The sequence below is a fragment of the Wasmannia auropunctata genome, unplaced genomic scaffold (genome assembly GCF_000956235.1).
Source record: "Wasmannia auropunctata unplaced genomic scaffold, wasmannia.A_1.0 LD334196.1, whole genome shotgun sequence".
Classification (NCBI taxonomy): domain Eukaryota; kingdom Metazoa; phylum Arthropoda; class Insecta; order Hymenoptera; family Formicidae; genus Wasmannia; species Wasmannia auropunctata.
Genome location: NW_012028694.1, coordinates 1,125,541 through 1,143,242, shown reverse-complemented (window position 1 = coordinate 1,143,242; position 17,702 = coordinate 1,125,541). Strand labels below are relative to the sequence as shown.

Genomic DNA, 17,702 nt, shown 5'->3' with positions numbered 1-17,702 from the left:
AGGTTGCCGACACATTGTCCCTTGAATCGGCCCATCATGTCCAGCGGTGCAGGTCTATTCACGGTGCGTCGCGACGCGTCCCGCCTTATTTTCCATACATCTGTCACATCGCGAACGTTGCACAACAGTCGTTCACGTTTAGGACGAAACTCTATCGAATGAAATTTTGACTCCTTTCTTTTCTCATATGCAATATGCTAATGTTGGCCAGGCGCAACTATAAATTTTTCATCGCAAACATCTTTCAATATTAACTATAGCCACGCAATCGAATTCTTCCTCATTAATACATACACGTCGGTACATGAACGTTTCTTTATCCACCAGAAACATACGTAGAGCACGATATAACATTCTTTTGTAATTAAAATCACTAATACAAATTGTCTAAAAATAAGCTATCAATAGCTGATAAATTTTAATGTATCGACTATTTTCACATCGTTTTATGATCGATGATTTATTATTGTTCAAGCTGAAGTGTATCTTCGTTCGCGTAGAGCCGAAGAATAACACGAGCGGCAAAGGCGCCAGGCTTATTCGATGCGAGAAACAAATGAAAGGCGTGGATACGCACGCGCACACACACGCACACACATTTTTTAAATAAATATATGTATATACATATAAGATGGGTGACGACGAAAAATCGTTTGATAGGCGCGGCCTGGATCCACTAACTATCGCAACGAAATTTACGCGTATTTACACAGCCAAAGTCGAAAACGAGGCGCCTTCGTGATTAATTAGAGCGATGCGGGGACGAAGACGTCGGCGTCGGCGTCGGCGTCGGCGTTGGCGTCGGCATCGATGTCGGTGTCGGCGTCGGCGTCGGTGTTGGCGTCGACATCGGCGTCGGCGTCGGCGTCGGCGTCGGCGTCGGCGTCGGCGTCGGCGTTGGCGTCGGCGTTGGCGTTGGCGTTGGTGTCGGCGTTGGTGTCGGCAGCACAACGACGACGATTATGATGGTCAAGACGACAACCGTTCTTGGTTCTTAAAGACCGGTGTCGCTCGACAACAAGAACAGTAATGTCTTTTTGCATACGTATACACAGACGCTAATCCTAAAGTTGTCATCTCCACATCATTAGAATTCTCATCAGATTTCTTTTACGTTTGTTTATCTTTTTTTGCAGGCAATACATGCACTGGAAATAATATAATCGTTTCCGTGTTTCTCTCTCTTTTTCTCCCTTTTTTTTTGCTCTCTCGTTCCAATCTCATACTATTTTCAGATGCCGTAGTGACAAAAGACGGCGATCAAATCCGTCATATATAAAAAAATCGTCGATCGGAAAATATACTCGACGTTCAATTTGCCAAGTGTTTATCAATTTATTTTACCAAATACAAAGATACAATCCTTTCTTTAAATGCTTTTACTTTTTGATTCGTTCTGATAAGTTGTGATCGCTATTTTCACTACGTTGAGTCTTGAGATAACATTAATCGCGTAAATTAATACACTAAGATTCTGATAAGTTGTGATCATTACGTCAAGATATAATATTAATCGAAATTAAATACATCGCAAAGATTTAATCTGTTATTACGACACACTGTGAGTACAGTGAGTGTTATGTACAGCATATATGTGTTACAGCTGATAATTTTACAATTATGATACGGAGAAGTATAAGATCAGTTAAGTATAAATTACGAATAGAGCTAGGGTGAATGAAGTTTGTCGAATTTTTATCCCTTCGTGATCGTTAATCCCTGCTTTCACGCGGAATAAAATTGGAATAGAATCTTTGACGCGTAAAATACTTGTCAACCATGTCCAACACTAACAAATCCATTTTTCAGAAAGTATGCGATAATACGCTAACATTATCTTGTATTTGCAGTAGCGCGGAGAGTACGAAAAGAATACAATTATTGCAAAATATGCGTCGCAGCAAGGATAAAAATCCCCGTTGAGGATTTAGATCGAACGCTTACTTAATCTATAGTATTTGGCGTATTCTCTCAATTTTATATCGCCCGGCAGCTCACTGTCGAACGGGCTGCGGTCCGATTTATGCTTATAGCGTTCGTGAGCATTATTCGTCTTTATTTAATATTCGATTAACAACAAATATGAAATGATTCCAAAAGCGTTGTGAGCATGAATCGACGGCCCGCATTGCAGCCTAGATACATATGAGTGTCAGCACCTACATGTACGTATATCGGCAGCAGCAGTAGCAGCAGCAGCAGCAGCAGCAAGGAATGGGATTTCAAACGGAGTAGAGTTTTGGTCGTCTGTATGAAATTTATGTGTGCGGTGAGCAGCGCGAGAAAACGAGATGCACACGAAATCGTGTGCCTATCGTGTGAGTTAGTCTAAATCCGTTACGATGAATCAACATGCGAGTTGAGTCGGAGCTGTGGCATCGTAACATGCGTACAAGGACGCGTCTAGACGCACAAATCGCATGCAGGCACGGCACAGACAGTCGTCACTACCGACGCCGCGCGCCGTCGACACCACCCCGATACCATCGACGCCACCGCGCCCGCGCCGATGCAACCACGCTGATGCTGCCGACATCGCATCGCCGCAAAGTACTCTCTTTTCCAGCATCGTCGTTCGTTTTTGTCGAATTACGACGTCCTGTATGACGGCCAAGTCTCGCCAGCGTTTTCGCAGTTTCGCACGCGCTTCGTATCTCTACACAGTGAAGCGGTGCGATGACTCGCATCATTTGCCTCTCGCCGCTCGAATCTCCTCTTTCTCTCCTAATTATACCACGCTCCGCGCTCAACCAATCTTTCCCTCGTTATCACCTGCTCTGCTCACAAAGTTTCGCGAGAGCATAGCCGATTCTTCGTATCTTTTATTAACGCACGTGAAACTGTTAACGCTATATTTACGGATTTCTTTTTGCGATAAATGGATGCAGAATAATTAACAAAGATCTGATCAGCGTTGGTCAATCACACGGTGACTATTTCTTAGTAATTGAAGAAATTATACAAAAATGGATTTACATAAATTGCACATGACATTATATATAATATTATATACCTCAGTGTATATGCATATCGTCTTATTATCATATGACTTATTCTAGCTTTTACGCAATAAATTATTAATAAATATAATGGCATATTTTAGAAATTATCTTACGGAGTGGCGATCTCTCTCTCCCTCTCCCTTTTCCTCCATCCATCCCTCTCCTTTCTCCCTTCTTCTCTTCCTTTCTCGTGCGCGTTTCATAGCGCAGGTATCATTTCCTCGCACAATACAAAGATAAATAATGTCCGCTTTAACGAGCCACTTCTATTAAACGTAAATCGCCTAAATGAACGTGGAATTTGTTTATCATGCTCGTTTAATCATGATCGCAAGCATGAGAAGGCAGCAAACACCAATGGATTGTATGCCGTTAATAGAGTACCAATAACATCGAATTATCGTTTTATTTTTCCCATGGACGATCCATGAACTAGGGCTTCATACAACTTGCTTTGACACGTGTTGACATTCTATATACGACATATGAACGTCACCGATAAACACATCACGTGTCGCATGTAATTATTTATCTCAATTGTAAGATGATCAGAAAATAAAGAAGCCTATAATTTTAAGGACAGTTTAAAATTCTCAGCAAGAATACAAAAGAAGCACATTTACATAATTGATTTTTTTTTTCTTTATGACGATTTTTATTAATTTAACACGATGCATCGTATGTACTATAAAGTAGAGTAAAAATCGTAGTATATTTCGAAGCAAAATGTCAATAAATTAATATATTCCCATACTATTTTTTTTATAAATTACAAAAATTTTTACAAATTAGCAAACCTGTGCTAATTTTCTTTTCTAATTCATTAATTATATTACAGAATTATGGAATTGTAGAATTATTTTATAGCTCAAATACATTATCGATGGATTACAAAGCTTAAAAATCATCCATCAGCCATATCTAAGAAAATTACAATGTAATTATATCTAATATTCACTGACAATGAGTCGTAAATATGAATAACTAAAGCTTTTATTAAATTATCATTTAAAACGAGACACTAATACTCCTTTTAAATATATTGTATTTTGCATATTCTTTTTCAACTTGTTCTTCAGACGCAACAAATTAGAACGAATTAAATGCTAGCTTTCTTTGACATTTTATTTTATATTATCTTTCGTAGGAGCTATTTAATAAAGAAGCTATATATGGGATTTGATAAAAAAAAATACCTTTAGATATAAAATGAATTAGATTATTATATTTATGGAGACCGGACTTGAATCTTCTTCAAAGTAGATTCCTTAAATTGTGAGTCCATATTATTATTATATCGGTTCTTCCATGTCTGGAAACATTTTTCAAACACAAGATATATAGATTTGATACTAGAGATGTAGGTTTCAGTGTTGTACTTATATTTATTACTTATTCATTCACATTTATTTATTCGCGTTGTCACTTAAGCTTAATGTAGATATTATTCAAAATGTTACCTCTTGCAGCAACGACTTAAAAGATTAATAATGCAGCCAAATATACAAATGTTAAGGAGAACACGACTTCTCTAATCATTTAGAAGACATCCACCTGCAGCAACATATTGAAATGTGGTTTCAGCTGGGGATGAGTATCCAGCTCGGTCATTATGGTAGACCTACTCGAGCTTGGCTAGACAGAAATTATCCACGACGATGGATTGAAGGAATAGTATCTTGACAACCCCGATCACCTGATCTGACACTACTGTATTTCTTTATGTGGCAGGGCCCTGAAGCAGAAAGTTTATTCCTTGCCAGTAAACTCAAGGGAACAATTGAGAGGGACCGATTCGTAGTTGCACTAAATATCACCAGATTAGTATTTGGCTGCAACATAAGCTGTCCATACTAGAATGTAATGCTTGCATTGCTGCAAAGAGGCCAATATTTTGAACAATATCTATATTAAACACGTAACAACGTGAATAAGTAAGTGTGAATGAATAAGTAATAAATAAGTACAAAAATATAAGAACTACGTTTTGTGATTTTTTGCGATTTTCTCCAAAACGAAGCAAAAACGAGCATATCTTTGAAGGATTTTTTTTTATCGATCCTCTAGTTTATCGATTCCCGGCCTACACGCTCCCGAAGTTTTGACTTAAAATTTGGAACACCTTGCACACACACACACACACCACACACATACACGCGCGCACGCACAGGATGTCCCAAATTTAAAGTACTAGACTACAGTATTTAAGTTACACCCTTCATACATTACATATATTTATTTGTATTTGATCTACGCATGTAATTAATCTTCAAAATTTAAATTTTACTAAAATCAATTTAAAATGGAATGAAAAATGTGATTTTTGTTTTACTGTTATCTTTTAATTTTTACCAAGTTGCAAAAATTTTTTGTCAAAACGTTAAAATTTTTTGCAGATTGATAATGATTGGACATCATAATTGAAAAGAATAATTGATGAAAAAGTTAATCGTTACATCAGGTGAAACTTTAAAAGGCTCTATGTGAAATCCGTATATACATATATTATATAGTTGCTTCGTGTAGCTGACGTGAGCACGACATTAGACTTGTGGATCATGCCTAGCTGTAGGTAACGCGCCCGAACCTATTTTTATTCTATTAATGATTTTAATAAGGAGAGTAAACATGAAAGAACGCACGTAGACTGCCTGCCGCCGCGCCGTGCTCACTGCGCGACATCACTACGTCAATCGTTATTATAATTAGCGGCTGATGAATTGTTTTAGGATCTAGCAAAGATCAATTAGCGTTGAAAATAGAAGATCGGTAATTTCGTTAACTTTTCATTATCACACGCGACTTAAATTTCATCAATCGCGTTTTCATTACGATTTATCAAAATAGCGGTATCTTAAATTGATGCTGGCTATAGAAATATCACGCATAAACATCGCGCGGTTTTATCAAATAAATTTAGACTCGATCTAAGCGAGACAATTATAGTCAACTTGATAATTAAGAAGAAGATTCATCCGCACTTGATTATTAAGATTAATATACTGCTTTTTTCCAACCTGTAAGATTGCAAAATGTTACAAAAATTCTTCACTATAACAAAACGACAATATATTACAAATATGCAATACGGCTATTATTGCTGGGATTTTGCAATTTTTGACGTCTTTTTACGAAATTATTATTTATATTTATATCTAAATTGCGAGAGAAAGAAAGAAGGGGGGGGGGGGCAGGCGTGGAGGATTGGCAGATTGCAACATTTTCACAACGTGGCTAAAGAATTTTGTATCATATAAATGCATGTAAATGTTACTGTGCTATAGCAACAACTTGAAGTAAAACATTAAAAGTGTGTTTTACCTCCTCGCGTTTTCGAGCGTGCACGCGTGCGGCGTTATCGCAGAAAGATGAGTGGGAAGAATATATATCGGTTATGTCGACGCACCAGATAACAGATCAATGGCGTTGAAAGATAAACTGAACTTGCATGTGTGCATGCATCGGGGTAGTTACGATTGATATTATACTAAGAGGCGTCAATAAATAACTACTTCGTATTGAGAGCCGACGAGCGACAATTGGTGCGCAACCAGCGAACGCATTGCCTGCTTATCTCACTCTCATACATCGAATCGTATAATTCATAAACATATAAACATATAATTCATTTTTAGCATTTCGTACCAATGCAAATGCGTACGATCTATAACCGACCATGATGCATACATTCGTTTATTTCGATCATTAAAACTTCCCTCAATAAAAATGTATTATAGGTAATACTTGGCACGATTATTTGAGCACCGATTCCGCATCTTGCTTTGTATTTTCTAAACAAAAAAAAATGCGTGAATCTGCCAAACTTTTAAATTTGTTTATTTTATCACTTTAGTATTATGTAGTAATATCGTAATTAATTGTCAAAATAGATTGAAGAAAAAATGTCGTAAGAATAATTTTTTATATTCTCCTGTAAAAATTCAAAATATAATTGTGATATTGTAGAAAGAGAGAAAAAGGGATATTGATTCAAAGTTCCAATGTAATAAATTTTCCAATGATATATATGCATACGCAAATATAGAATTACGAATGTGCAGTGATTTATGTTACAGATGCATCGCGCTTCCTTGTCACAAAGAAAATAGAAGGAAGATTTGATAAACTTTACTTTTGTTTAACGTATTGATCATGCATGCGCGCGCGCGAAACATGCACACACGATTACCGATAACCGCAACGATGGAGCATTCGATTTACACACGAACACACATACAAAATTTTTTCAAGCAGTAAAATGCAACAAAGATAAAAATTTTTTAACTCTGCTTTTCTGTCAGCCAATATTTCTTACAAAGACTTTATCACAAAAAGATAAAAAACATAAATAATGTAGTACAGTAGCAATGAAGTATTATTATTACTATTAAATATATAAAATTCATAACAATTTAAAAAACAAAGTAATGCCTGTGCGTAATTATTATAAAAGTTATTTAATCTGAAATAATAATTATACAATAATTACTTCGTTATTTCATTAAGAATAACTTTCTGATATTTATGTGAATTTATGTGTCTTTCCAAGAAAATTAGATAAGAGCTTAAATAAGAATTGGAATTCATGTTTCTTTCGATATCCTCGAAAAATCATCAAAATTATTGAGAAAATTTATTTCTCTATGTTAATAACGCAAGAAAAATCCAAATTCAAATAGCGCGCATCGATATCAAAATTATAATACAAAAGACCACGTAAAGCACAAATTAAAATAAATTTCTAGACTACCTCTTACATAACACGCTCTTCTATAATGTCGGGAATTCTTTGAAAATCAAATAAATAATTTATTAAAAATTTGAAAATTTGTTTTTTCTTGCCGTTGACATATTTATCAACTTTTTGATCGATGATATATTTACGTTTCTTCTCAAATATGCGTGAGTTTCATTTAACAATGCATTTTCGTGCTTTGTCAGAAACATGCTTAGTTTGTGGATCAAATAACAAGTCAGTATCAAATTACGCAGAAGTAAACGTTGGAATAATTAATAACAGCTAATAACGCTCAAGTGTGAAAAGTCTCCCTCCCGTGAAAAAAAAGCGAATTGTATAATAGGCAAAACATTTTTATAAAATAGCAACTTATTATTATATAATAAACATTGTACATGATATTGTATATAAAGTCGCAAAAAGTTATACCACTCGTGTTACTTATTATTTATTATTTATCTGTGTATGTGCAAAAAAATAGAAAAAAATCGTTTTTTTTAATTCTTTAGTTATTTCCTTAATTTCAAACAATTTAGATTACAATTATCGAATAAAATTTGCATAATTCTAAGAAAATTTTTCTAACAAGAATTGTTCGATAGCTAGTTCACATACACAGGCAAATCTTATAAATTTCTAAAAATTAATAATTCATAACATTTAATATATTTGAATTAATGTGAGTAAATTGTGTTGCCTTACATTTTTAGATAATCTAAAATGATACACATATGTAGACATTATAAGTACATATACTAGTACAAGTACATATACTTTATAAGTACAAGATGCAAATACATGTGTATGTGTTTGATGATATCGAAATTTTTTCGGTTGTGTATTTTAAAAAAATATATATATATACATATATATAAAAATATATATTATATATTTGTACTTGCAAATTTTTCAAGTAATAAAAAATTACTGTAACCAGTGTAACCTTATGAAATTGTAAAAATTGATACAAATATTAAGAATTGCGCATTAATGCCATATATAATCTTTATCAAAATTTAAAATATATGTATTTATATTTCACATTTACTACTTTAATTGGTTCCTGGCTCGAGTTCTTCCACGGACATCAAATCGATAACAATGTTGGAATTACTTTCATAAAGCATATCAATAATAACTATATTAAACTGTATCAGCCATCAATAATATTTCTAAATTATTTTCTTGATTAAAACTAACGCGTCATCTTTAAATGTTTAAAGCTAAAGCACACAATACTAATTTCTCTCCTACACGAATATACGTGTTTCAGCATTTAACTGTTACGCAAAAAATGAAATAATAATATTAATATAGTGCAGTGTTGTTGCAGTATTACGATGATACATTTGATTATATCAGGAATGTTTATATATTGTCTATTCTGCTTACATATAATTAACACATACATATAATTAACATGTGTCAATTATAAATATAAACGCAGTAAAATACACACACACACAAACACACACGTACGCACGCACGCACGCACGCACGCACGCACGCACGCACGCACGCACGCACATATGTATATATATAATACAAAATATTAGCAAAATATATTCTTACATACATACATACTCATATGTCATGCGAATAACATTGTATCATTCATTCTTTCAATAAACCCAAGATGCGCGTATGCGTGTATATCAAAATTCAATTGATTATTTAATCAACTGAATTTCATTTTTCCGTGTAATTTACACCATTTCCACACGGTTGCGCTATACACTTTTGTTATACATACATAACTAAAGCCAACTACTTCTTATAAAATTTAATATCAGATCCAATCTTCGCGTTTTATATACAAAGAAAAACTTTTATACTTTCTTTTCATTATAGAACGCAAATAGATAAACAATTAAAAAACCATACTGTATAATTACTGTGATATACATAACAGTTACAATATTTTATATTATATATCTGTAAAAAAACGATGCGTTAATCATACAATATCATGCTACTTTCTATAAAGGTATGTGTATGTGATTTGTGGAATAAAAAATTGAATTGATTTAAATCGCATATAATCATAACACTGATATAGAAAGTACATATAGATATATGTATATGTTAGAAAATCTACCCTAGGATTATATATCCCTCGTTAGAGATATATTTAAAATTTATTACACAGTAGTGAAACTCTCAATGTAATACGAATTAAGCAAATGTTTCCATACTTTTTTACACTATGTATATAGATTATTTATAAATATTATTTTTATCTGTGTTTATGCTTTACCTTTGCTTTTAGATATTTAAAAAAAGAGTTATGTATATGTAATATCTCGTATGTCATAATTCTACTAAGCACCAAATCGCTAAGAAGAAAAAAAGATTCTTTTTTTACATTATACTGTCCAATAGAGTATATGTAGCGTTATAAGTTATAACTATAAATCTCTTGTTCGCTACAAAAACTCTGCATTATTCAATGAATAACGAAATCATTGGAACCACTGGAAGGTGATCATCGTAGTCGTTGAATTAATTTCTTTACCAATTTTACAATAATGATATATTATATCAAGAATTGGGAGGATCCAATATAATCGAATTATTTTAAATATTAAAATTATAATGTTTAAACTATATATATATATATATATATATCTGTTACAACCGTATAAGTATTTCACACACAATGAATAAGAAAAGGCCAATGCACGGTCATAGCAGGATCTTGGTGCTTCAATTATTTTATTATGTGAGTTTACATACATATCCTAGCTTCGGGAAAACTGCGTGCCGTTACTACTGAATTCAACGCAAGCCCCCTAATTGAAACAGGACCGTATTATCACGTATTAAATTGCTAATCAATTTAATAAGAACTTGATGCTAATTTGCATCTAATAAATCCCTCCTCCCTCGCGACGTTAAATAAATGCTAGCCTGCATCTATACGAACCATTCTCGACGAATCTGTAAAGAAATCTATTGCGAAAAATTATCACCTCATGAAAAAATATCAGCCAGGAAAGTAAGCACGCAGTTTAGTCGAAGCTAGGATACGTATGTAAAATCACATAATAAAATAATTGAAGCACCAAGATTCTGCTATGACCGTACATTGGCCTTTTCTTATTCATTATAATGTTTAGTTTTCGAAACAAATAAAAACAATTGATCGATTCGATCATTTTTCGTGTGTAACAGCTTTAAATGCCAGCTTTTACTTACATTAATGCAATAATTAATCAATCAATACTCGCTGCGGCAATTTGAAAGGCAGCGTGTATTTTTGTTCAATTCATGATAAAATATATTTTATTTTTGTAAATTTTTGTAAGTGTTATGTAATTTGTAAACCTCATTCAGGCATATGTGATAAATTTGTGGGCTCACTTCGACGTTGCAATCGTTCTGGATGTGAGCAAGCCAACTGACTAAAATCACGAACAACATCATTGAAAGTTTCATCACCGGTGACGCCTATCTCAGAATCTTTCATTTCTTCATTTAGGAGGCCAAGTCGTAATCTGTCACAGACACACACAGTCGCGATGTAATAAAACAAAATATTTTAATAGCTATATAAAAGAACTTTTGCGGACAATACTTACAAAGTAACAATATCAGCATTTGCTTCTTTTACTGCAATTGAAAGAGGTTTTATTCCACTTTCATCTTCAATGTGTTGATCAGCACGATGTTTAAGAAGTAAGCATACTTGTGCAGTATGTCCTGTAACAAATGTAAATATTTATAAAAAAAATGTTAATATTCTTCCCCTTCACGCTCCGGGGGGGAGGGGACAAAAAAACAAAAAAAAAACATAAAGACAATATTATTGTATACCTAATTCTGTCGCTAAATGCAATGGCGTTTTCCCCTCAGTGTCTTGACAATTGATTCGCGCTCCATTTAGAAGGAGATACTCACATGACATAACGGAACCCTTTATACACACAAGAAAGTACATGGTCATTATTACATTTTTATGCTCTGAAGTTTTTTTTTTAATTTTTTACAGAAATAAAAAAAAAATATATATATATATATATATGAGATATAATTCAGAAAAAAGGAAAAATTATATATTGTATATTTTTTTACTATATTTTGTGTACTATATATATATATATATATATAACATAGTGTCATACATACACTTATTATCGCTTGATGTAGAGCACTGCGACTTTTATCATTAACATTGGACCATAATTTGTCAGCACCGGCCGCTAATGCTGCACACATTACGGGTAAATTATGCGCTGCTGCAGCTTTGTAAAGCAACATCTCAGGATGCAAATTTTCTATATCTTCTTCATCAGTAAATTCTTCATCCTCGCCAGCCGTTGAATCTTGGTCAGAACTCAATTCTAAATTGTCATCGATAGTAGGTTTTGGTACATCGCAACCAAACATTAATACAGCTGATTCTACTTTTTCATGACAGTGCTTCTCTGATCTAATTGTAAGATCTTTATTTCCTGAAACATCTTTATTATCAGCTTTGATTTTATTATTGATATGTGAATTTGAATTAGCGTCCGTTTCGCCAACTGAAAACGTATTCAATTTCAATTCGCTTTCTACCGAATTGAACTCATTTGCAAGCGGCTCGCTGCTACTTGCAACCTCTCCTTCATGAATTGCAGTTGTACTCTTAACATATTTATTAACATCATTCAAATCATTTTGCGAACGATTTAAGATCTTTCCATAAAGAGTAGAATTGTTTTTCAAATCTATATTAGCACTGTCATCCGAGCTGACGGAATTTCGTTCCGGAATTTTCTTCGCTTTGTCAATGGAATTTAAACTATCGATGGACGTGTATTTACTTTCGTCCGAACTCGTTGAAGGTTGATTTTCTTTTACAGATGACAATGTTGACATTTTATTGGCATTACTATTATCGATCTTGTCGCAACTGCGTGGTCTGCGACGTAGTTTACGCACACTCCATTTACGAAATCGCATTTGCTCTCGACTAGCATGATACCCAGCTGGTATCACGTCAGTTAGAAGTTTTACAAATTTACGATCTACATACTTGAATTTTATCCAGGCTTCTCGAACGTTACTAAAAAAAAAAAAAAAGAAAAGAGATGCAAACATTTTTGTAAGATCTTATTGCGAAACTAAACAGAAGATATAGTTGATTAGCTCATCATGATATTATGTACCTATTGCATTTTGGTGTAGCTTTAGTAATGTCGGAAGGTATAGGTAGAGCTTCGTATATGCTATTTACCACCGAATTACCTAATTCTGCCATGACTTTAAGTATTTCTGGTTCCCAATCATCCAAAGTTAAGGATCGAACTTTACTGTAGTGTACTCCAAGACTTCTATGTACACCAGAACATTCTAAATACACATAACAAAATATTAAGTGCACGAGTAGCTGTACATATTTTTATTAGATTAGAGTTTACCTATGCAAAGTGTAATGCCCAGATTGATGCTAGCCCACCGTGGGTTAACATCGCTACAATCACAACAAATCTCGTTACCCGAGATCTTCAATAACTGCTCCCACACTCTGAAATGTCAAAGTGCTAATTGATAATCTGATAAAGTACACTTCTTCTGAATATGAATCTCGATGGTATAAAAAAAAGCAATAGCAATATTCACCTTGATTTTGGTCTTGTCAATGATCTCGCAGGACCCTTACTATCACGTGATTGTAATTCATGTGGATTAATATTAGCAACGATGCTCATACCTCTCTGTATAGCAGCACCGATAGCTTGCTGCATCGCAGTTACCCACGCCAAATAAGTTTCTTCGCTGTCTGCTTGCAACATATGGCTCCTACAAATTAGAAATTTTTTTTGTTAATTAATGAAAATTTTACACAGTTTTTACCGACAACTTTTTCTTTTCCACTGTATTCACTGCACAAATTTGGAATGTCGATTGATCTACTTACTTTGTCGGACTTAAAACTTCAAAACAATTCCTTCTGTCGCAATCAACTACAGGTTTTACAGTGCACAATCGCAAATCTTCTTCCATAATTGTATATCCTTCGTCACCTGTCCGTTTTCGATATACTAGTTGATGATCCTTCAAACAGAACCACCTTCTGTTCCAAGTTTTAAAAGCATTACTAGTCCTTTTAAATAAATAGCCTTCCATCTTGGAATTGCCAGGTACCACCAGAGAGGGGATCAGATCTCGGTTGTTAACATATATATGACGATTTTCCATTTCTTTTTCAAGTTTATTCGAATCACCTCTCATCTTAACTAAATTTTCATCGAGATCTTTCAAAAAAGGATCTAAATCTTGAGCAAGATCGCTACCCTGATGGTAATAAGTAATACATGCGTGCATGTAGCTCAATAACGTGCCTAATATTTCGTGTCGCTTGTGCGCTTGTAGCATCGTTAATGCATGAATATAATCTAAAGCGGTATGTCGAAAACACGATCGAGTAGCTGACAGGATGTTTGATGCTTCTTCGTATTCTACAGGCCGAGATTTCGGTATTTGCGAATTTCTATTCAGTGCAATATCAAGATCACCGGAAATTCTTTCAAAATAATGCCGAGTTTCTTTCGCTCTCTTGATATCACTAAAAAAATATTGATATAAAATTTTAATTAGTAGGATAAATCAACTTGTCAATTTGATTCAAGAATTAATATACAATATAATAAAATTTACCTTTTAATAAAATTATTAAGATCCTTCATCACAGTTCTAGAAGCTTGATCCAATAAAATAGTATGATACTTGTTCATTTCTTGTAAAGCATGAATAAGCTTGTTCAAAAATGCCATTATTTCTGGATCATCGCTGAAGTACAAAGATAATTCCCATAAACTATTGGCAAATTGGCTGTGGAAAAAAAATCGAGTAATTATTAATTTTCAGGATTTACACAACACAAGATAAATATATATATTAAAAAGTGCGCGCATGCGCTATACATGTATATACATATACTGTACATTATTTATCAACAAGATTTCATTAAATTCTTTCTTTTCTTCATATAATATTATTCTCAATTTTAACATAGGCATTTTTTACACGATAATTATAATTATTGATGATGGAACAATCAAATCATATATAAATACATATAAGAAACTCTTACTTTTGCTGTCCAACGAAAGCTTTCCCAGTATCGATGGTTAGACTGCAATTTTTCAACACCTATAAAAAAAATAATAAAGCTAGGACACATGTTTTAGCTATTTTATATGTATACATTGGTAAGTATTATAATATACCAAGAAAGAAAAGTGTTGCACTTATAAATTGTATTACTCTAATAATTAAATACTCTTATTAAATTGTATTTAAATTTGTATTTAATCATTATATATTACGTTACTTGCAATCATTTTTTTAGATAGTGCAAAAATCAAATTAATGATGATTACTTAAGTAGAGTAGTGTATTTCGAAATATGCGATACCTTATCTAACTTTTGTTCAAGTTGATCCACATTCTTCTCCACATCTTCAATGCACGATCTGTAATAAGTTTGCATTTCACACAATATTCTCATTTCGTGTAAAATTCGTCATCTTAACTTAAGAAAAAATCTATCAAGCACATTAAACTAGCGATTGCCAGGTAAAGTAGTAACAGAGAATTATCGATACCGTCTTTTTGTACATGAAAATGAACAATAGTTAATTGGGCGATTAGAGAGAGAAGCAAAAGATCTTACCGAAATTTGGGAGTATCTCGTAAACAATCCTCAAATTCGATTAAAGGCTTCATTTTGTATTGTTAACTTTTCGAGATCTTGGAATGCAGGTTCATCCGATAAATGTGTCGCGATCTCGAAATATTATGCGCGCAATATTTTCCATGAAATGATAAATTGGTCAACAGTCCGGTGCAATTGATAAAAAGCGCAAGCACTCGTGTGAAACAAACGCGCTTCCCACCATTCCCAGTCTGTTGATTGTACACTGTTGTGTCAAAGTGTCAAACTCTCAAACCTTGCCAAACGTTCCACCACAAGTTCCACTTAACCTATACGTCCTGCGCCCCAGCGGCCCCACTACGCACTAGCGCTGAGTACGCTAGCGCAGCTATATTATACGTGATTTTGCGCTACTGCCTGCAACACCGACGAGAGATAAAAACCGATAAAACGCGCGCGCGAGATATCGTGTTTGCGTTATCCTAAGGCCGCGGCGGTATACGCATCTAAAATGGCCGTTGGTAATGTCATTGTTAATTATTTGCGAGTGCCGCCGATAGATGGCACTCGTATGCCGTTTAAAAATTTATAAACCAATGCTTGTATTCTTACACCATGGTTTAAGAAAGGAGGGTGAAGATGTCTTATGTCGTCAGTGTAACTGAAGATGTGAGATGCGTTATGTTTACAAGCTTCACGGAATTGACATGTAGAATCAAATGTAACGTTAAATTAAATTCAGAAATATTTTCAATTTAACACTCGAATCATGCGTTACGCGAAATGTCTCGGTTCTCTAAACGTTACCGCCTTGGCCTGTTATTACGTATTCGGAAATGTAATCGCCGCCGATGATGATTCTAATTTCGGACGCATGTACAAATGGAGGAATCTACAAGAAGGTTTCCAAGAGGCGAAAATTTCCAGGAAACCGATATTTCTGTTAATCTACAAACCGGGCTGTCCGACTTGTGAGAAATTAAAGCCTAAATTTACCAATTCGATCAGAATCCTCGATCTCAGCCAGCAGTAAGTACTTTTTGCGAAATGTTACTTTTATATTGCGTTTTCGCGGACGCGAAATTAACGGGTTTTATCGCTCTGAGAGCGATTAATAACGTGTCACATGCTCTCCTCGTCCAATCAGAAATCTAAAATAGAGCATGAGACACGTTCTTAATCGCTCTCGGAGCGATCAAACCCGTTCCGTCCGAAAACGCTATAATATTTCCCTTATAGTTTGCGGTATTTACAGTTACTCGAACGTTATTTTTGAAAATGTGCGTACGATTCCTGTTACCATAGGCTACAATTAACTATATATGTCTCGTGGTACGTCTATTCTAATTAATTATTAGTACAAAATATAATCGATGCAAAGAGCTAGAGTACGCGTAATACTTACGTAACGTATAACGATGAAATTTGAGATAAATTCGAATTTAATATCAATCTCGTGTAAATATCCACATTATATCGACACTCTCGAATTGTAAATAAAATAAATGTCTTTTTACGATTAATTTAAGCTAAACTTGACAAATATACAGCGCTATAGTTAGATAGCGACACAAATGTGGAAAAAGCCATGGAAACTAAACGTGTACATACATATGCAGAACTGCGCTGCACAATTAAGTGAAAGATAAAGAAACGTATAAAGATATAAATAAGATTAATATAAAATTCGTTGTATAAATTTGTGACGATGCAGCTTCGTTATGGTGGGTGTGAGAAAAGGTGAGATTCCCGCGCGAGACGAAGCAAGATTTCAACCAGATGGAACCTACGTTCCAAGAATCCTCTTCTTCACTCCGGATGGCGAATTTATGAAAAATATTTATAATCGTCATCCGAAAGCCGATGATAAATATAAATATTTCTACAGCAGTACGAGTCAAATAATAGATAGCATGATTTTGGCATTGGAACGTTTCGAAGAATCGTTGAATGATACTTTCGATGACATAATAAAAAAGAAATAATACATTTATCAGATATCAATCTGACTCTGCTATTGTCATTACAGTGCTCTAACTGAAATAAATTTATTTTTTATTACAAAAAATACATAGCACTTTCTTAAATTAATGGCCATAGACAATAATTTGGAATTGAAAAGATACAAGTATAGAATCGTTTACTATAAGTTCAAATTAAGAAAAAGGGAGAAAGAGGGAGCTATAATTCTATAAAGCATTAAAATAAAATAAGCTGCAATAGATACTATAGATACATGTAATATGTATATCCTATGTAATAGTAGTAACGTAAGTAAATATTAATTATTTTTATACATATATACATATATATATAT

The 17,702-nt window shown here is 33.8% G+C and overlaps 2 protein-coding genes across 4 annotated transcripts; one reads left to right on the top strand and one right to left on the bottom strand.

The window, feature by feature from the left end:
• Positions 1 to 9,260: 9,260 nt before the first annotated feature.
• LOC105459405 (arf-GAP with coiled-coil, ANK repeat and PH domain-containing protein 2) lies at positions 9,261 to 15,748 on the bottom strand. The gene is made up of 12 exons (XM_011705389.1): positions 15,404 to 15,748; positions 15,146 to 15,203; positions 14,822 to 14,880; positions 14,386 to 14,559; positions 13,646 to 14,293; positions 13,348 to 13,527; positions 13,146 to 13,252; positions 12,894 to 13,077; positions 11,869 to 12,790; positions 11,557 to 11,656; positions 11,322 to 11,442; positions 9,261 to 11,237 (listed from the first exon to the last, which is right to left on the bottom strand). The coding sequence occupies exons 1-12, from the start codon at positions 15,454 to 15,456 to the stop codon at positions 11,069 to 11,071; spliced, it is 2,775 nt and encodes a 924-aa protein (XP_011703691.1). The 5' UTR covers positions 15,457 to 15,748; the 3' UTR covers positions 9,261 to 11,068.
• Positions 15,749 to 16,004: 256 nt separating this feature from the next.
• LOC105459403 (thioredoxin domain-containing protein 12-like) lies at positions 16,005 to 17,455 on the top strand. 3 transcript variants are annotated; one of them, XM_011705387.1, is made up of 3 exons: positions 16,005 to 16,414; positions 16,641 to 16,717; positions 16,915 to 17,093. In XM_011705387.1, exons 1-2 carry the CDS (start codon positions 16,155 to 16,157, stop codon positions 16,699 to 16,701), a joined length of 321 nt encoding a protein of 106 aa, XP_011703689.1. In that variant the 5' UTR covers positions 16,005 to 16,154; the 3' UTR covers positions 16,702 to 16,717; positions 16,915 to 17,093. The 3 variants fall into 3 exon arrangements, with proteins under 3 accessions (XP_011703689.1, XP_011703690.1, XP_011703688.1); XM_011705388.1 differs by lacking the exon at positions 16,641 to 16,717 and having other exon boundaries at positions 16,007 to 16,414; positions 16,915 to 16,960; XM_011705386.1 differs by lacking the exons at positions 16,641 to 16,717; positions 16,915 to 17,093 and adding an exon at positions 17,100 to 17,455 and having other exon boundaries at positions 16,008 to 16,414.
• The last annotated feature ends 247 nt before the right edge of the window (positions 17,456 to 17,702 follow it).

Excerpts from the sequence above, each read along its gene's own strand:
- LOC105459405 (XM_011705389.1), bottom strand. The coding sequence starts at position 15,456 with ATGAAGCCTTTAATCGAATTTGAGGATTGTTTACGAGATACTCCCAAA. Across the intron at positions 13,528-13,645 it reads GAAGTTTTAAGTCCGACAAA|GAGCCATATGTTGCAAGCAG; the intron begins GTAAGTAGATCA and ends TCTAATTTGTAG. Across the intron at positions 11,443-11,556 it reads GCATTTAGCGACAGAATTAG|GACATACTGCACAAGTATGC; the intron begins GTATACAATAAT and ends CATTTGTTACAG.
- LOC105459403 (XM_011705386.1), top strand. The coding sequence starts at position 16,155 with ATGCGTTACGCGAAATGTCTCGGTTCTCTAAACGTTACCGCCTTGGCC. Across the intron at positions 16,415-17,099 it reads ATCCTCGATCTCAGCCAGCA|CTTCGTTATGGTGGGTGTGA; the intron begins GTAAGTACTTTT and ends GTGACGATGCAG.